Source organism: Drosophila elegans, unplaced genomic scaffold (genome assembly GCF_018152505.1).
Source record: "Drosophila elegans isolate 14027-0461.03 unplaced genomic scaffold, ASM1815250v1 contig_149, whole genome shotgun sequence".
Lineage (NCBI taxonomy): Eukaryota > Metazoa > Arthropoda > Insecta > Diptera > Drosophilidae > Drosophila > Drosophila elegans.
In genome coordinates, this window is record NW_024545513.1 from 26,722,176 (window position 1) to 26,742,862 (window position 20,687).

The window sequence follows — 20,687 nt, forward strand, 5'->3', positions numbered from 1 at the left end:
GCGTTTGAATGCTCTTGGAATTCTCCGCAAAAAAAGAAAATAATTTTATTTTAATTAATTTTTAAAAGTACTTTGCAACATGATGCCGATTTCGCTAAGGAGTAGGCCGATAATGAAACGTGTAAGCTGTTGGGTGTATTAATAGTTCAAATAATATAGAATTAATATATTTATGAATCTTAAGAGGATGAGTATAAGTGGAGCTAGGCCTTTGCCTAACCATGCCATAGAGAAAATCAAGCAGCGCAATTTTCCTGAAAATCTCGATCTGAGTAACCGTAGTACCGATGATGGACTAAGACGTCCAATGGGTGATATGTACGGCTGGAATGGAAACAATTCTGGTGGACAATTGGGTTTGAGTCGCAATGCTCCTCCACCGCCGCAGAATCTCGATTGGAGTTCCTCCGGTCCCAGACGCAATCTCTCTCCCGTTGGCATGTATGATCGCAATTTGTCCACCAACATGATGGGCTATGGAAACTTTGAGAATCAACGGCCCAGAGGTCGTGAATCCAATGAGTTTATTCCAAACTCGTATGCAGGAAGTCGTGAGCCGAGCGTTTTATTCCGAATGATAACTTTTCACAACCAATGGGTTTTCGAAACATTCAGGAAGCAATATTTCGCAACAAACCGTTGATGGGTAATCAGCATTCCATGAGTATGAGCCGTGAGCCACCTTCGAGATTTGATAATCATCGTGAGTTTACCAATGAACATTTTGGTACCGAAGGACAGCCGTTGGAATATCGCAGAGTTGAGCCAATTCCCAGGACTCAAGAGTTGTTGTCTAAGGTTTTTACAATTGCGGGATTTAAGATGCCCTATGTGAGTGATGTGGTGGGCAAGCTTCCCCAAAAGGAATCAAAGTCCTATGCAGTGCGGTTCTTCAAGAGGTCACCCGACTATGTCATTCGCTCGAAGAAATCCAAGGATGTGCCCATCATTCAGCACGTATACAACGACATGACCCTTGATATGAATTTCATGGAAGAGGAATCCGGCGGCAAGGACAATGCTACCGGTTTTCTGTCCAGTCGTTTTCGGGAAAACATCGGCAAGGAGTGGACTAAGGTCTATCGGGGCAGAGACTATCCTAGCTGGGATCGTTGGTGGCAGGATATCCGAAATATCGATGTAGATAAACGATAAACGAGCAGGAATGGCAATAGTTATCTGGGGAATATGAAGGTGGTGTTTAACCTAATGGACCACACTCTCCTCGGAAATCTGCAGGACATTATTCGCTCGGTGCCCAATCATTTGTGGATCTACAAGCTGCGCTGCATGATCTACATGTGGTATAGCTTCAGTCGGGCTATGAAGTCCACGGACACCGACGATAGGAACTACCAGGTAATCCTAAAGGAGTGGAACGGCCCCGTCATCCACTGGCTGGCCAAGCAGGCCTTCTGGGAGCTCCGAAATATCAGCAAGCTGGAGTATCCCGAATACCGCGATGTCTACGGCAAAAATAGCAAGGAAGTCAAGAAATAAAATATTTTATGCTTGTATTTTGAAGAAAATTACAAAATCAATCAAATATTTAAAAAAATATACTCCATAACTTAATGAATTTCGTTTTTAATTTTAAGAAAAGGCATATCTTACTTTAGTTTTATTAAAACCAGTAATAAAATCAAAGAAATCAAATATTTCGTACTTAATATCGTCTCCTTGTATTTAAATCGTTTTTTGCTAGAGTTAAAACTAGTTTCATTAAAAACAATAATAAACAAGAAAGAAAGCAAACTTCGGCAAGCCGAAGTTCATATACTCTTGCAGCTATTGCAAGAATTAAATATTTTTGAAAACATTAAACTTATGATTTACTTGCGTATGTGTTTAAAAACTTGAAGCTATGATGATTTGCAGCTCAATTATTAGATAGTTATTTTATATATTCCTATGGGAGCTATATGATATAGTCGTCCGATTTTGATGAAATTTAAATCGAAATTCAACCATTACTATATGTCGAAGAACTAAAAAAAAAAAAATTTAAAAACAGCAAAGTTATAATTTTTTTTTATTTATTGTTCCTATGGGAGCTATATGCTATAGTCGTTTGATCCGGCTCGTTCCGACTTATATACTACCTGCAATAGAAAGACAACTTTTGGGAAAGTTTCATGCAGATAGTTTTAAAACTGAGAGACTAGTTTGCGTAGAAACGGACGGACAGACGGACATGGCTAGATCGACTCGCCTAGTGATGCTGATCAAGAATATATATACTTTATAGGGTCGGAGATGTCTCCTTCACTGCGTTGCAAACTTCTGACTGAAATTATAATACCCTCTGCAAGGGTATAATGAACTTGTAGAGACATGAACTTCATAAGTATCCAATAAGAATGAGCAAAATGGACTTACTTATTGATTCATAAAAGAAATCAGTGGCGCTTTTATTAAAATTAAAACTTAAAAAAACGGCCCATGCATGCATATTTGTGTATGTACCTACTATGTAGATATAGTTGATAGATATACATTTATATATAATTATATATTTTTGTATTTTTAGTTTTTTCTTCGGACAAGATAATTGGCTCAATTAATAATAATATTGAGGAGCAAAATCGTAATTATCACATTGATGCCACTTTTAAAGTTTGTCCTTTTGGAGATTTTAGGCAACTTTTTATAATTTGCATTAAAAATAAGCAGAAAGTAAATTAATTCTTTTAATTGATATAAAGAGATAATTGTATTTTTTCCATTGCTTTAGATAACGCCGTTTATATTCACATTGGTGACGCGAAAAACTGAGCTGTGAGAAATAGATATTCAGGGATTTTTAGCTCGCACGGTTTCGCTAAACGATCCTCTCCAGAAGCAGGATATCTTTAACAGTGTGGATGACACGGAAACTAATTCGGCTGAGCTTAATTCTTCAATATCATCTAATTCCTCAGACGGTTCCAATTTAAGTCAGTTGTCGGATACTGCTATTGTCTGTAACAAATTCGAACATTGATAAATTTTGCTTTTGCGGCCTGATGTTGGGCTTGACCACTGAGCGCACGCAATGTTTACCTCGGCTCTGGCTCGTCAGCAATTGGGGTGTTGTTCTTGCTCAGAAATCAAGGCGGTCTAACTAATTATTAAGAAATTCGATTTGCGTTCTGCGACAAGCAAAAAACTACTTTAAACACACTTCTACATTTTGGGCTATTGCAGTTGGCCACGAGAGGCCAGGCACTTAACTTGATCTGCTACCGCATCTCCACCTCTGCTGTTAATGAGGCTAGTTTTGTCCACCCTTCCATCGGCCGTTCTCCCTTCCCTTCACTCCCGGAACAGCCCCTTCGCGGCTTTGGTTAAAACATTAAAACTTAAAACATTATACAAATTTATTTATGAACTAAGAAAGACAATATACTAACGTTTGGGAGCACTCCATAATTTTTAACAGATATATATACATATAATAAATATGGGACAAAATAAATAAATCTTTATGGACGAGGCAAGGAATTTGATTTGGTTAGCTAAGAACCTGACCATTTACGATATTCGACTACAAAAAAAAATGCAGGGTGATTCGAGTTATCTCTGTTTCTTTCCACTCAATAGTTTTAGTTATATTTTTTTTTCACTTCTTTCTCTTTTCCTTTTGAAGGTTAAAAAAAAGTGATTGTTTTTTTTTTTTACTCAAAATCTATATTCTTTTTGTTCTTCTTTATTCATTTAATAGTTTTTCTCGCGATTTTGCACTGCACCACGAAATCATTTTGCTTTTCATTTTTTTCTTTGAACAATTAAATAAAAAGTTTTCGCTCACCTTGACTATCGCTGCGAATCCAACGAAGAAAGCGCTTTCTCGAATGGTCGCTGAAGGCTGTAAAAGAATTCACTTTTTCACGGTTAAAATCATGGGGCAGGCAAGTCTGGGGATTATTTCTTTTCTTTTTCTTCAACTTTCAAAAAGGAACTCGAGGCGAATTAAAATTTTTTTTTGCGTAAAGTAACAAATGAACTCAAATCACTCTCACATATTAAAATATAAAAGAAATATTAAAACTGATTCTTAATAACTCAATTTTATCACTATTTTTAAAATATTTTTTTTTCTTCTTTTTGGATTTTCTCTTCTTTTCCATCCTTTTTTTTATTTTCTCTTAAACTTAAATTTTCTTGATTTTAGGGTTATTTCCTCCCCTGTTTTTTTTTTTTGCTTTTCTTTTCTTCTTTTTTTTTACACCGCCAAATTTCTATTTTTCCGCACTACCGATATATCTTTATCTCTGCCACAACGGGCCACAATTACTTTTAGCACATTAGTTCGGGTCGGGACAGGGGTGAATTATATAATTTAATATTTATTTCTTTAGCACTTTTCGTCGCCGAACTCCTCCGCTCGCTTTGCGAGGCGGTCGCGTTGCCACTGTCGCCCCTCCCCCGAAGCACTCCAGGCGTAGGCGGATTTCGGTGATCGGCTTGAGTGTTCCCACTAGACTTCGCTTCGTTCGGGCGTTGTAAAAATAATACAGCAATGCTGCAGGGCCACGAACTGTTTCCGCCACCTGCTCGCAGATGGCGGCAGAAACTGGGTTCAGTTTATGCTACCAGCGCTACATGTCCAAATGAACCCATGTAATGTGTGCCTATTGAAGCCTAAATCTGTTTTGCTGCGACCATGTAATCATGTAAAAATCTCCGGCTTATGTTGGGATAAAATTGTCGAAAATATTTCCTTGAAATATAATCCCGTTGAAGATGATGAAAGTGGAAATTAGAAACCGAATTGTCCCAGCTGTAATCAGCCTGTTAATGAGGCAATTCGAAATGTTTTTATTTACAATTAAGTAAGAAGTCAACTTAAGTGATGTTAATAAATCCAAAAACAAACAGTTTGAAGTAATACATATAAATGACAAGGTTTTTCTTTGAATCGGGACGGCATGTAGATATGTACATGGTGGTGAAATATTTATTTTTTAAACGTCGGAGATATGTCGTTTTTATACGACAAACCTCCGCGTTGATCAACGGGGGAGTTATGTCGTAAAAAACCACATATTTTCGCGGAGATACATACATATGTCGCGCGGAGATCTGACACTATGGCAGCTAATAACGGCCCTTTTGGATGAGTTGTCCAAAATAGGACCAGAAACGACCCACACGCCTGAATGCGGTCATTAAAGTCATACAAAATACTGAAAATATCTTTAAGACTTTTATGTTTATTATTTAAGACTAAATATAAAATGCATCATTTAAGCTGTGACCTAATAGAATTGGAAAGTTTATTTTTTTTTGTTATATTAACCCATTGACTTCTTCGTATGAAATAAACGATGTTCCTTTATTACACTGAATATATAAATCTATTATTATCCATTAAAATTTTAAACATTGCTCTTTACGTTCAAAAGTTACAGCCGAAAACATTTTTAAATAGGCTCTGCATCAAATAAGCTGTGAGCCACTGTAAGTTAAATGCAATAAATATAAAAGGAGATTAGGAACAATTAGGAATCACATGTTCTCGCACACATACACATACACATACATATACAAAACGTGATATTTTTTATAAAATGTGTTTTTAAATTGTTTATCATCTGCATTCGCAGACAATTGTGTCTTAGTTTGTCTATCAGTAACTTTCTATCTCTCTCGAACACGCTCCCGTTAACCCTCTCTTCATCTTTCTTTCTCTGTCATTCGTTCAATCCTTCTCAATTTCTCTTCGCTCTCCCTTCCACTGTTAACAAAAGTAATATTTTGCCTAATTCTTTTGCCTCTCCTTCTGTAAAATTCAAAAGTCGAAGCAGTTGCAAGTAAAACGGAATATGCGTTTTTAGGAATTCGTTTGCAGTAGATGGCGAAGCTGCGCGCGACTTTTAAATCCAGGGGTGGATCGCCAAAATGTTTTTGTCTTCTGTTAAATGCACTGCCATAAAGCAGTATTGAGCACCCTTGTTTTGTTGCTGAGCAAATAATCGGGTGGTTTGACACAGAAATAAAGGTAAGACAATATTTAATTGTTTTAAATATATTTAATACTCCATTACACCATTACTCATTTTTAGGATAAATACTTTATAAAAAAACATAGGAAAATAGACAAGGAGGCTTGTTATACGCAAAGAATTACAACTTAAAAAACAAATTCAAAAGTGTGGCTTCAGCTGAGGTTAAAGATTGGTCGATTGAAACCAGAGAATTTTTAGAAAACGAAGGTAATTTCACATATATCTCTCTTTTAATTTCAATTGCTTATAATATTTGTATTGTTTTTCAGATGAATGAGAACTAGCAAAACTCTGGCTTCGCTACAATGTTGAGCCCATGAGCGAAGTCCTTGCCAAATGGAGCAGCCTTTACGAAATAAGGCGATATTTTTTTCAATCTTCGGCGACCCTAGACGACATTTTCCTGTAATACCCAATTCTTCGCCAGTCGTTTGGACACGTTTTGGTTAGAGTTACAATTACTGTAATTCGCTTGATAAAAATTAAAATATTTGTATTTTTACAGGTGGAATCAGACTTCGCTCGCTCATTCCCAGGCAAGGATAAACTCCTCGTGGAAAACTGGGGTTATTTTAAAACTAAAATATTTCAAATATTTAATAATAACATATCAAGCAAAAATTGTTGTGCTCTCTTGCAAAAATCGAATTAGGAATCAAGTGGTAAGTCCAAATTTATATATTTATCAAGAAAAAAAGAAAACTTGGGCAAGCCGATAAGTATATGAACTACATTTTGGCTTTTATATTTTCAAAAATAATGAAGATGTCTAAACAAATTTTAAATAACAAACTTTTAAAATATACAATATAAAAAATTTTAATTAACAAAGTTCATTTTTTTTTATTTGAATATTTCTATATAATAATAATATTTTTAATAATATGTTCATTTTTTTTCATAGACGTGAAGGACGAGATTTGCTTTTTGCTACCAGCCCTGTTGCTACCTTTTAATAAAATTATGTGAATATTTAAAAGATGTATGTGTATACTAATAATAATATTTTATAAATAAATACAAAATTATGAAAACTAATTTTTTCAATGGAGTTTGATTTCTTATTCTAAGAAAAATTATTTCTCATTTTGAGAAAAAGTATTTTAAGTTTTAAGAAACATTATATTTTATTTTAAAAAATATTATTTATTATTTGGCAAAAAAAATGTTTTTGTTTGAAGAAAGGAATAACCATTAATTTAAGAAATAAACTTTCATCAAATGAAGGTGACTCGCCTTTAGTAAAAAATTCAATGACGATTTTACTAGATTTCAGGGAGAAATTTCTTTGAGTGCGGGAACAATAAAAATATTCAAAAAACCTTTGTTTTTTAATATAACTTTTTTATTTTGTAATTTTTTTTAAAAATTCTTTTCGACTTTTTAATAATTTGACAGTTCAGAGTTACGCTTTTAATTTTATTAATAACGGAAAACGATTTCATAAAGCTTCCATAGAATATATCGAATAATTGAGCTGCAAATCATCAATGTTTTTAAACATATACGCAAGTAAATTATAATTTTAATGTTTTCAAGAATATTTAATTTTTGCAATAGCTGCAAGGGTATACGAACTTCGGCTTGCCTAAGTTTGCTATCTTTCTTGTTTTTAACTCATTCTGAGAACAACTGTTATCTATTTAAAAATCTTTGTAAATATTTCCTCATTTTGGGCATCTTATATTCAATTTGATTTTTATTACTTAAAATGAGTAAAAATAATTCTCAATATGAGAATATCCCCAATTTGAGTATTCAAATCTTCAATTTCAGAATATTTTTAAGGAAAGTACTTAGTAAAATGGCCTGAAATTTTTTGCACATAACAGGGTAAGCTTTCAACTTTATTTTAATATATTTGTTTTATAAAAATATGGAAATATAACGATACTATGGGCTGACTACAGAGAGTCCACAAAAAAGTATTTCAACTGCTGATATGATTCCGGTCGAATGAGTGGCTGAAGTTACAAAAATTCAAAATGATTATGAAAGCTAAGTATATTTCCCCTATTATATCCTACAATCTTTAAAAATATCAAATATCAACGGTTTGAAAATAAAAGTCGAATATTGGTGTGAAAAAATGACTTTTTAAATTCTGCCAAATGGAAAAATTTCAACCAATCCAAAAGTTTGTAGGGCATTGTAGGTAGTACCCATTCAAAATGATTAATTTCAAAACGGGCGGTTATTTTGTAGGCAAGTTATGATGTCAGCAGTTTTCAAAAATTTAATTTCGAAATAAACGCGGTTAAAATTTCAGGTGCAGCGGTGTATGCCTGCGAGCGGTCTTTTTTAGATCGGACCTTGCCGCTTTCTTAGGATATTTTTAAAATTGTAAACTATTGTTCTTTTCTTGTTAAGCATCACTAGGAGAGTAGATCTAGCCATGTCCGTCTGTCCGTCCGTCCTTCCGTCCGATTGCATGAAACTCTCCCAAAAGGTGTCTTTCTATTGCAAGTAGTATATAAGTCGGAATGAGCCGGATCGGACTACTATAGCATATAGATCCCAAAGGAACAATCGGAAAATAAATGAAAAAATATTATAACTTTGCTGTTTTTTAATTTTTTTTTATTCTTCGACAAATAGTAATGGTTTAACATTTCAGAATTACGGTTTTAATTTTATTAAAATCGGTCGACTGTAACATATAGCTCCTATTAGAATTATCAATATAATAAAAAAAATTTTTAAACAAAATATGACTTTTAAATTTTTTAATTTTTTTTGTTTTATATTCGTTTGTACATAGTAATGGAACATAATAATAATAATAAATTCAAAAATACGCTTTTAATTTTATTAACATCAGAAAACAATGATATATATATGATATAGTCGTTCGATTTTGATGAAATTTAAACCGTAATTCTGAAATATTTAACCATTACTATATGTCGAAGAACTAAACAAAAAATTAAAAAACAGCAAAGTTATCATTTTTTCGCAATTATTTTTCCGATTGTTCCTATGGGAGCTATATGCTATAGTCGTCCGATCCGGCTCGTTCCGACTTATATACTACCTGCAATAGAAAGACAACTTTTGGGAAAGTTTCTTTAAAACTGAGAGACTAGTTTGCGTAGAAACGGACGGACAGACGGACAGACGGACGGACAGACGGACATGGCTAGATCGACTCGCCTAGTGATGCTGATCAAGAATATATATACTTTATAGGGTCGGAGATGTCTCCTTCACTGCGTTGCAAACTTCTGACTGAAATTATAATACCCTCTTCAAGGGTATAAAAAGCAAGCCTTTGAAGTATTGAAATTTAATTGCATTAAATTATAATAATTAAAATATCGGAAATAAATTAAATAAAAGTAATGATTATATTATATATTTGCTAAAATTTGTATTAAACTTATTTATGATCTTTGCCACGATACTTTTGTTCTGTTGACTCCAATTTATTTGATTCCATCAGTATTTCACTCCTAGCAGCTCGAAAGATTGACTGTTTCTCCAACTCTTTCATTTCCCGTCGAAAGGCTTTCACCTCCTCCTTGGCCACAATTGAAAGGACACTGGGTGAGAGACAATCGTCCTTGGAGCCGAACAACTTCCGCACATCGTCGATCTCGAAACCCTTGAGCAGCACCGTCGATTCCATGGTCAGTAGAACCACTGTCACCGCCGAGTGATTGACTTTCTCCACAATCCAAGCCCGCTCATCGCTCACAGCATTGAGCAGTTTCTGGCAGATTGCATCCACCAGGAATTGCAGAGCTCGAAAGACGGGGAACCAAATGACCACCAATAGCACTTGTATTGTTAGACAAAGGAACGCAACCTCAAGGATTTTAGCCACAACACTTTGAATGATATTTAGGTTGTACTTCAATTTCAATTTATGCAGCAAAATTATGGCGAGAATTAAAAAAACAGTTGATTCCGTACTGGCCTCCACCGGATTGTAAAAGAGGCCTGTGCAATGGCAAAATATCGAAAAAAGCAGGGCACTAATAAAAGTGGGTTCCATTTTTTGTTTGTGTAAAAAAATTCAAAAATTTACAAAAGAACCGACAATTTTCCTCACTACTTTGTTGGATTGGTGTAGAATTGTCTATCACTTTTCGAAGCGGATGTGAATTTATAAACTTGGCCAACTTATGTTTGAACTATTCTAATTTACAAATTATATCCATTAATGATGGTAATTTCAAATCAAATCAAATAATATTAAAATAGCCAAAAATACATTTCACAAGCAATTTAAATTATAAACGTATTTTTTACACAATGAACTTTATGCACAAAGGATTAAATTAAGATCCAAATGATTTTTTCATTTACACATTAATGAATTAATTTTAAATATTAATACTAAAATGAAGTTTATTCTTGAACACAGTAAGCTTTGTTTTTTTAGACTTCCACTTTCAAAGCGTTTGAATGCTCTTGGAATTCTCCGCAAAAAAAGAAAATAATTTTATTTTAATTAATTTTTAAAAGTACTTTGCAACATGATGCCGATTTCGCTAAGGAGTAGGCCGATAATGAAACGTGTAAGCTGTTGGGTGTATTAATAGTTCAAATAATATAGAATTAATATATTTATGAATCTTAAGAGGATGAGTATAAGTGGAGCTAGGCCTTTGCCTAACCATGCCATAGAGAAAATCAAGCAGCGCAATTTTCCTGAAAATCTCGATCTGAGTAACCGTAGTACCGATGATGGACTAAGACGTCCAATGGGTGATATGTACGGCTGGAATGGAAACAATTCTGGTGGACAATTGGGTTTGAGTCGCAATGCTCCTCCACCGCCGCAGAATCTCGATTGGAGTTCCTCCGGTCCCAGACGCAATCTCTCTCCCGTTGGCATGTATGATCGCAATTTGTCCACCAACATGATGGGCTATGGAAACTTTGAGAATCAACGGCCCAGAGGTCGTGAATCCAATGAGTTTATTCCAAACTCGTATGCAGGAAGTCGTGAGCCGAGCGTTTTATTCCGAATGATAACTTTTCACAACCAATGGGTTTTCGAAACATTCAGGAAGCAATATTTCGCAACAAACCGTTGATGGGTAATCAACATTCCATGAATATGAGCCGTGAGCCACCTTCGAGATTTGATAATCATCGTGAGTTTACCAATGAACATTTTGGTACCGAAGGACAGCCGTTGGAATATCGCAGAGTTGAGCCAATTCCCAGGACTCAAGAGTTGTTGTCTAAGGTTTTTACAATTGCGGGATTTAAGATGCCCTATGTGAGTGATGTGGTGGGCAAGCTTCCCCAAAAGAAATCAAAGTCCTATGCAGTGCGGTTCTTCAAGAGGTCACCCGACTATGTCATTCGCTCGAAGAAATCCAAGGATGTGCCCATCATTCAGCACTTATACTCATCCTCTTAAGATTCATAAATATATTAATTCTATATTATTTGAACTATTAATACACCCAACAGCTTACACGTTTCATTATCGGCCTACTCCTTAGCGAAATCGGCATCACGTTGCAAAGTACTTTTAAAAATTAATTAAAATTAAATTATTTTTCTTTTTTTGCGGAGAATTCCAAGAGCATTCAAACGCTTTGAAAGTGAATGACTGAATGATGATTGCCAGTAAAATGTTGGAAGTCTAAAAAAACAAAGCTTACTGTGTTCAAGAATAAACTTCATTTTAGTATTAATATTTAAAATTAATTTATTAATGTGTAAATGAAAAAATCATTTGGATCTTAATTTAATCCTTTGTGCATAAAGTTCATTGCGTAAAAAATACGTTTATAATTTAAAACGCTTGTGAAATGTATTTTTGGCACTGTGTCATTTGCCACGAACTGTTTCCGCCACCTGCTCGCAGATGGCGGCAGAAACTGGGTTCAGTTTATGCTACCAGCGCTACATGTCCAAATGAACCCATGTAATGTGTGCCTATTGAAGCCTAAATCTGTTTTGCTGCGACCATGTAATCATGTAAAAATCTCCGGCTTATGTTGGGATAAAATTGTCGAAACTATTTCCTTGAAATATAATGACATTGAAGATGATGAAAGTGGAAATTAGAAACCGAATTGTCCCAGCTGTAATCAGCCTGTTAATGAGGCAATTCGAAATGTTTTTATTTACAATTAAGTAAGAAGTCAACTAAAGTGATGTTAATAAATCCAAAAACAAACAGTTTGAAGTAATACATATAAATGACAAGGTTTTTCTTTGAATCGGGACGGCATGATCCATCTACATGGTGGTAAAATATTTATTTTTTATGTCGTTTGCAGAAGGGCGGAGATATGTCGTTTTTATACGACAAACCTCCGCGTTGATCAACGGGGGAGTTATGTCGTAAAAAACCACATATTTTCGCGGAGATACATACATATGTCGCGCGGAGATCTGACACTATGGCAGCTAATAACGGCCCTTTTGGATGAGTTGTCCAAAATAGGACCAGAAACGACCCATCACGCCTGAATGCGGCCATTAAAGTCAAGGGCTATCATACAAAATACTGAAAATATCATTAAGACTTTTATGTTAATTATTAAAGACTAAATATAAAGTGCATCATTTAAGCTAGGTCACAGCTTAAAATTGGAAAATTTATTTTTTTTTTGTTATATTAACCCATTGACTTCTTCGTATGAAATAAACGATGTTCCTTTATTACACTGAATATATAAATCTATTATTATCCATTAAAATTTTAAACATACATAGCTCTTTACGTTCAAAAGTTACAGCCGAAAACATTTTTAAATAGGCTCTGCATCAAATAAGCTGTGAGCCACTGTAAGTTAAATGCAATAAATATAAATTGAGATTAGGAACAATTAGGAATCACATGTTCTCGCACACATACACATACACATACACATATACAAAACGTGATATTTTTTATAAAATGTGTTTTTAAATTGTTTATCATCTGCATTCGCAGACAATTGTGTCTTAGTTTGTCTATCAGTAACTTTCTATCTCTCTCTCTTACCTCTCTTCATCTTTCTTTCTCTGTCATTAGTTCAATCCTTCTCAATTTCTCTTCGCTCTCCCTTCCACTGTTAACAAAAGTAATATTTTGCCTAATTCTTTTGCCTCTCCTTCTGTAAAATTCAAAAGTCGAAGCAGTTGCAAGTAAAACGGAATATGCGTTTTTAGGAATTCGTTTGCAGTAGATGGCGAAGCTGCGCGCGACTTTTAAATCCAGGGGTGGATCGCCAAAATGTTTTTGTCTTCTGTTAAATGCACTACCATAAAGCAGTATTGAGCACCCTTGTTTTGTTGCTGAGCAAATAATCGGGTGGTTTGACACAGAAATAAAGGTAAGACAATATTTAATTGTTTTAAATATATTTAATACTCCATTACACCATTACTCATTTTTAGGATACATATTTTATAAAAAAAAACATAGGAAAAAAACAAGGAGGCTTGTTATACGCAAAGAATTACAACTTAAAAAACAAATTCAAAAGTGTGGCTTCAGCTGAGGTTAAAGATTGGTCGATTGAAACCAGAGAATTTTTAGAAAACGAAGGTAATTTCACATATATCTCTCTTTTAATTTCAATTGCTTATAATATTTGTATTGTTTTTCAGATGAATGTGAACTAGCAAAACTCTGGCTTCGCTACAATGTTGAGCCCATGAGCGAAGTCCTTGCCAAATGGAACAGCCTTTACGAAATAAGGCGATATTTTTTTCAATCTTCGGCGACCCTAGACGACATTTTCCTGTAATACCCAATTCTTCGCCAGTCGTTTGGACACGTTTTGGTAAGAGTTACAATTACTGTAATTCGCCTGATAAAAATTAAAATATTTGTATTTTTACAGGTGGAATCAGACTTCGCTCGCTCATTCCCAGGCAAGGATAAACTCCTCGTGGAAAACTGGGGTTATTTTAAAACTAAAATATTTCAAATATTTAATAATAACATATCAAGCAAAAATTGTTGTGCTCTCTTGCAAAAATCGAATTAGGAATCAAGTGGTAAGTCCAAATTTATATATTTATCAAGAAAAAAAGAAAACTTGGGCAAGCCGATAAGTATATGAACTACATTTTGGCTTTTATATTTTCAAAAATAATGAAGATGTCTAAACAAATTTTAAATAACAAACTTTTAAAATATACAATATAAAAAATTTTAATTAACAAAGTTCATTTTTTTTTTATTTTAATATTTCTATAAAATAATAATATTTTTAATAATATGTTCAATTTTTTTCATAGACGTGAAGGACGAGATTTGCTTTTTGCTACCAGCCCTGTTGGTACCTTTTAATAAAATTATGTAAATATTTAAAAGATGTATGTGTATACTAATAATAATATTTTATAAATAAATACAAAATTATTAAAACTAATTTTTTCAATGGAGTTTGATTTCTTGTTCTAAGAAAAATTATTTATATATTTTATATATATATATATTTTATTTTAAAAAATATTATTTATTATTTGATTAAAAAAAAATTTTTGTTTGAAGAAAGGAATAACCATTAATTTAATAAATAAACTTTCATCAAATGAAGGTGACTCGCCTTTAGTAAAAAATTCAATGACGATTTTACTAGATTTCAGGGAGAAATTTCTTTGAGTGCAAGGGAACAATAAAAATATTCAAAAAACCTTTGTTTTTTAATATATATATATATATATATGTCGAAGAACTAAGAGAAAAATTTAAAAACAGCAAAGCAATAATTTTTTTTGTATTTGTTTTGCGATTGTTCCTATGGGAGCTATATGACATAGTCGTTCGATTTTGTTGAAATTTAAATCGAATTTCTGAAATATTCAACCATTCCTATATGTCGAAGAACTAAAAAAAAAAATTAAAAAGCAGCAAAGTTATAATTTTTTTTTATTTATTGTTCCTATGGGAGCTAAATGCTATAGTCGTCCGACTTTGATGAAATTTAAACCGTAAATTGGAAATATTTTGATGAAATTTAAACCGTAAATCGGAAATATTTAACCATTACTAATTGTCGACGAACTAAACAAAAAATTTAAAAACAGCATAGTTATAATTTTTTTTTATTTATATTTTCGATTGTTCCTATGGGAGCTATATGCTATAGTCGTCCGATCCGACTCGTTCCGACTTATATACTACCTGCAATAGAAAGACAACTTTTGGGAAAGTTTCATGCAGATAGCCTTAAAACTGAGAGACTAGTTTGCATATAAACGGACGGACAGACGGACGGACAGACGGACATGGCTAGATCGACTCGCCTAGTGATGCTGATCAAGAATATATATACTTTATAGGGTCGGAGATGTCTCCTTCACTGCGTTGCAAACTTCTGACTGAAATTATAATACCCTCTTCAAGGGTATAAAAAGCAAGCCTTTGAAGTATTGAAATTTAATTGCATTAAATTATAATAATTAAAATATCGGAAATAAATTAAATAAAAGTAATGATTATATTATATATTTGCTAAAATTTTTATTAAACTTATTTATGATCTTTGCCACGATACTTTTGTTCTGTTGACTCCAATTTATTTGATTCCATCAGTATTTCGCTTCCTAGCAGCTCGAAAGATTGACTGTTTCTCCAACTCTTTCATTTCCCGTCGAAAGGCTTTCACCTCCTCCTTGGCCACAATTGAAAGGACACTGGGTGAGAGACAATCGTCCTTGGAGCCGAACAACTTCCGCACATCGTCGATCTCGAAACCCTTGAGCAGCACCGTCGATTCCATGGTCAGTAGAACCACTGTCACCGCCGAGTGATTGACTTTCTCCACAATCCAAGCCCGCTCATCGCTCACAGCATTGAGCAGTTTCTGGCAGATTGCATCCACCAGGAATTGCAGAGCTCGAAAGACGGGGAACCAAATGACCACCAATAGCACTTGTATTGTTAGACAAAGGAACGCAACCTCAAGGATTTTAGCCACAACACTTTGAATGATATTTAGGTTGTACTTCAATTTCAATTTATGCAGCAAAATTATGGCGAGAATTAAAAAAACAGTTGATTCCGTACTGGCCTCCACCGGATTGTAAAAGAGGCCTGTGCAATGGCAAAATATCGAAAAAAGCAGGGCACTAATAAAAGTGGGTTCCATTTTTTGTTTGTGTAAAAAAATTCAAAAATTTACAAAAGAACCGACAATTTTCCTCACTACTCTGTTGGATTGGTGTAGAATTGTCTATCACTTTTCGAAGCGGATGTGAATTTATAAACTTGGCCAACTTATGTTTGAACTTTTCTAATTTAATTTTGTTTTTTTAGACTTCCAACATTTTACTGGCAATCATCATTCAGTCATTCACTTTCAAAGCGTTTGAATGCTCTTGGAATTCTCCGCAAAAAAAGAAAATAATTTAATTTTAATTAATTTTTAAAAGTACTTTGCAACGTGATGCCGATTTCGCTAAGGAGTAGGCCGATAATGAAACGTGTAAGCTGTTGGGTGTATTAATAGTTCAAATAATATAGAATTAATATATTTATGAATCTTAAGAGGATGAGTATAAGTGGAGCTAGGCCTTTGCCTAACCATGCCATAGAGAAAATCAAGCAGCGCAATTTTCCTGAAAATCTCGATCTGAGTAACCGTAGTACCGATGATGGACTAAGACGTCCAATGGGTGATATGTACGGCTGGAATGGAAACAATTCTGGTGGACAATTGGGTTTGAGTCGCAATGCTCCTCCACCGCCGCAGAATCTCGATTGGAGTTCCTCCGGTCCCAGACGCAATCTCTCTCCCGTTGGCATGTATGATCGCAATTTGTCCACCAACATGATGGGCTATGGAAACTTTGAGAATCAACGGCCCAGAGGTCGTGAATCCAATGAGTTTATTCCAAACTCGTATGCAGGAAGTCGTGAGCGATAATTTTTCACAACCAATGGGTTTTCGAAACATTCAGAAGCAATATTTCGCAACGAACCGTTGATGGGTAATCAACATTCCATGAATATGAGCCGTGAGCCACCTTCGAGATTTGATAATCATCGTGAGTTTACCAATGAACATTTTGGTACCGAAGGACAGCCGTTGGAATATCGCAGAGTTGAGCCAATTCCCAGGACTCAAGAGTTGTTGTCTAAGGTTTTTACAATTGCGGGATTTAAGATGCCCTATGTGAGTGATGTGGTGGGCAAGCTTCCCCAAAAGGAATCAAAGTCCTATGCAGTGCGGTTCTTCAAGAGGTCACCCGACTATGTCATTCGCTCGAAGAAATCCAAGGATGTGCCCATCATTCAGCACGTATACAACGACATGACCCTTGATATGAATTTCATGGAAGAGGAATCCGGCGGCAAGGACAATGCTACCGGTTTTCTGTCCAGTCGTTTTCGGGAAAACATCGGCAAGGAGTGGACTAAGGTCTATCGGGGCAGAGACTATCCTAGCTGGGATCGTTGGTGGCAGGATATCCGAAATATCGATGTAGATAAACGATAAACGAGCAGGAATGGCAATAGTTATCTGGGGAATATGAAGGTGGTGTTTAACCTAATGGACCACACTCTCCTCGGAAATCTGCAGGACATTATTCGCTCGGTGCCCAATCATTTGTGGATCTACAGGCTGCGCTGCATGATCTACATGTGGTATAGCTTCAGTCGGGTTATGAAGTCCACGGACACCGACGATAGGAACTACCAGGTAATCCTAAAGGAGTGGAACGGCCCCGTCATCCACTGGCTGGCCAAGCAGGCCTTCTGGGAGCTCCGAAATATCAGCAAGCTGGAGTATCCCGAATACCGCGATGTCTACGGCAAAAATAGCAAGGAAGTCAAGAAATAAAATATTTTATGCTTGTATTTTGAAGAAAATAACAAAATCAATCAAATATTTAAAAAAATATACTCCATAACTTAATGAATTTCGTTTTTTATTTTAAGAAAAGGCATATCTTACTTTAGTTTTATTAAAACCAGTAATAAAATCCAAGAAATCAAATATTTCGTACTTAATATCGTCTACTTGTATTTAAATCGTTTTTTGCTAGAGTTAAAACTAGTTTCATTAAAACCAATAATAAACAAGAAAGAAAGCAAACTTCGGCAAGCCGAAGTTCATATACTCTTGCAGCTATTGCAAGAATTAAATATTTTTGAAAACATTAAACTTATGATTTACTTGCGTATGTGTTTAAAAACTTGAAGCTATGATGATTTGCAGCTCAATTATTAGATAGTTATTTTATATATTCCTATGGGAGCTATATGATATAGTCGTCCGATTTTGATGAAATTTAAATCGAAATTCAACCATTACTATATGTCGAAGAACTAAAAAAAAAAAAATTTAAAAACAGCAAAGTTATAATTTTTTTTTATTTATTGTTCCTATGGGAGCTATATGCTATAGTCGTTTGATCCGGCTCGTTCCGACTTATATACTACCTGCAATAGAAAGACAACTTTTGGGAAAGTTTCATGCAGATAGTTTTAAAACTGAGAGACTAGACGGACGGACAGACGGACATGGCTAGATCGACTCGCCTAGTGATGCTGATCAAGAATATATATACTTTATAGGGTCGGAGATGTCTCCTTCACTGCGTTGCAAACTTCTGACTGAAATTATAATACCCTCTGCAAGGGTATAAAAATTAATTAAAATAAAATTATTTTCTTTTTTTGCGGAGAATTCCAAGAGCATTCAAACGCTTTGAAAGTGGAAGTCTAAAAAAACAAAGCTTACTGTGTTCAAGAATAAACTTCATTTTAGTATTAATATTTAAAATTAATTCATTAATGTGTAAATGAAAAAATCATTTGGATCTTAATTTAATCCTTTGTGCATAAAGTTCATTGTGTAAAAAATACGTTTATAATTTAAATTGCTTGTGAAATGTATTTTTGGCTATTTTAATATTATTTGATTTGATTTGAAATTACCATCATTAATGGATATAATTTGTAAATTAGAATAGTTCAAACATAAGTTGGCCAAGTTTATAAATTCACATCCGCTTCGAAAAGTGATAGACAATTCTACACCAATCCAACAAAGTAGTGAGGAAAATTGTCGGTTCTTTTGTAAATTTTTGAATTTTTTTACACAAACAAAAAATGGAACCCACTTTTATTAGTGCCCTGCTTTTTTCGATATTTTGCCATTGCACAGGCCTCTTTTACAATCCGGTGGAGGCCAGTACGGAATCAACTGTTTTTTTAATTCTCGCCATAATTTTGCTGCATAAATTGAAATTGAAGTACAACCTAAATATCATTCAAAGTGTTGTGGCTAAAATCCTTGAGGTTGCGTTCCTTTGTCTAACAATACAAGTGCTATTGGTGGTCATTTGGTTCCCCGTCTTTCGAGCTCTGCAATTCCTGGTGGATGCAATCTGCCAGAAACTGCTCAATGCTGTGAGCGATGAGCGGGCTTGGATTGTGGAGAAAGTCAATCACTCGGCGGTGACAGTGGTTCTACTGACCATGGAATCGACGGTGCTGCTCAAGGGTTTCGAGATCGACGATGTGCGGAAGTTGTTCGGCTCCAAGGACGATTGTCTCTCACCCAGTGTCCTTTCAATTGTGGCCAAGGAGGAGGTGAAAGCCTTTCGACGGGAAATGAAAGAGTTGGAGAAACAGTCAATCTTTCGAGCTGCTAGGAAGTGAAATACTGATGGAATCAAATAAATTGGAGTCAACAGAACAAAAGTATCGTGGCAAAGATCATAAATAAGTTTAATAAAAATTTTAGCAAATATATAATATAATCATTACTTTTATTTAATTTATTTCCGATATTTTAATTATTATAATTTAATGCAATTAAATTTCAATACTTCAAAGGCTTGCTTTTTATACCCTTGAAGAGGGTATTATAATTTCAGTCAGAAGTTTGCAACGCAGTGAAGGAGACATCTCCGACCCTATAAAGTATATATATTCTTGATCAGCATCACTAGGCGAGTCGATCTAGCCATGTCCGTCTTTCCGTCCGTCTGTCCGTCTGTCCGTCCGTTTCTACGCAAACTAGTCTCTCAGTTTTAAAAAAACTTTCCCAAAAGTTGTCTTTCTATTGCAGGTAGTAAATAAGTCTGAACGAGCCGGATCGGACGACTACAGCATATAGCTCCCATAGGAACAATCGAAAAAATAAATAAAAAGAAATTATATCTTTGCTGTTATAGTAATGGTTGAATATTTCAGAGTTTCGATTTAAATTTCATCAAAATCGGACGACTATATCATATAGCTCCCATAGGAACAATAAAAATATATAAAACAAGAAAGAAAGCAAACTTCGGCAAGCCGAAGTTCATATACCCTTGCAGCTATTGCAAGAATTTAACATTTTTGAAAACATTAAAATTATGATTTACTTGCGTATATGTTTAAAAACATTGAAGCTATGATGATTAGCAGCTCAATTATTTGATAGTTACTTTATATATTTTTATTATTTCTATTGGAGCTATATGATATAGACGTCCGATTTTGATAAAATCTAAACCATAATTCTGAAATATTTAACCATTGCTATATGTCGAAGGACTAAACAAAAAATTAAAAACAGCAAAGTTATAATTTTTTTTCATTTATTTTTCGGAGCTATATGCTATAGTCGTCCGATTTTGATGAAATTTAAACTGTAACTCTGAAATATTTAGCCATTACTATATCTCGAAAAACTAAAAAAAAAAATTAAAAAACACCAAAGTTATAATTTTTTTATTTATTTTTATGATTGTTCCTATGGGAGCTATATGCTATAGTCGTCCGATTTTGAT

The 20,687-nt window shown here is 34.4% G+C and overlaps 5 protein-coding genes across 5 annotated transcripts; 3 read left to right on the forward strand and 2 right to left on the reverse strand.

The window, feature by feature from the left end:
- Window positions 1–1,290, forward strand: LOC121467941. Its single transcript, XM_041710692.1, has 2 exons — window positions 1–121; window positions 185–1,290. The coding sequence occupies exon 2, from the start codon at window positions 595–597 to the stop codon at window positions 1,153–1,155; it is 561 nt and encodes a 186-aa protein (XP_041566626.1). The 5' UTR covers window positions 1–121; window positions 185–594; the 3' UTR covers window positions 1,156–1,290.
- An 8,079-nt stretch (window positions 1,291–9,369) lies between these two features.
- On the reverse strand, window positions 9,370–9,987 carry LOC121467987. The gene has a single exon (XM_041710824.1). It carries the CDS (start codon window positions 9,985–9,987, stop codon window positions 9,370–9,372), a length of 618 nt encoding a protein of 205 aa, XP_041566758.1.
- Window positions 9,988–10,390: 403 nt separating this feature from the next.
- On the forward strand, window positions 10,391–11,423 carry LOC121467953. Its single transcript, XM_041710733.1, has 2 exons — window positions 10,391–10,513; window positions 10,577–11,423. Exons 1-2 carry the CDS (start codon window positions 10,472–10,474, stop codon window positions 11,033–11,035), a joined length of 501 nt encoding a protein of 166 aa, XP_041566667.1. The 5' UTR covers window positions 10,391–10,471; the 3' UTR covers window positions 11,036–11,423.
- Window positions 11,424–15,475: 4,052 nt separating this feature from the next.
- LOC121467988 lies at window positions 15,476–16,048 on the reverse strand. The gene has a single exon (XM_041710825.1). It carries the CDS (start codon window positions 16,046–16,048, stop codon window positions 15,476–15,478), a length of 573 nt encoding a protein of 190 aa, XP_041566759.1.
- Window positions 16,049–19,017: 2,969 nt separating this feature from the next.
- On the forward strand, window positions 19,018–19,569 carry LOC108138380. Its single transcript, XM_017260562.2, has one exon. The coding sequence runs from the start codon at window positions 19,018–19,020 to the stop codon at window positions 19,567–19,569; it is 552 nt and encodes a 183-aa protein (XP_017116051.2).
- Window positions 19,570–20,687: the final 1,118 nt, after the last annotated feature.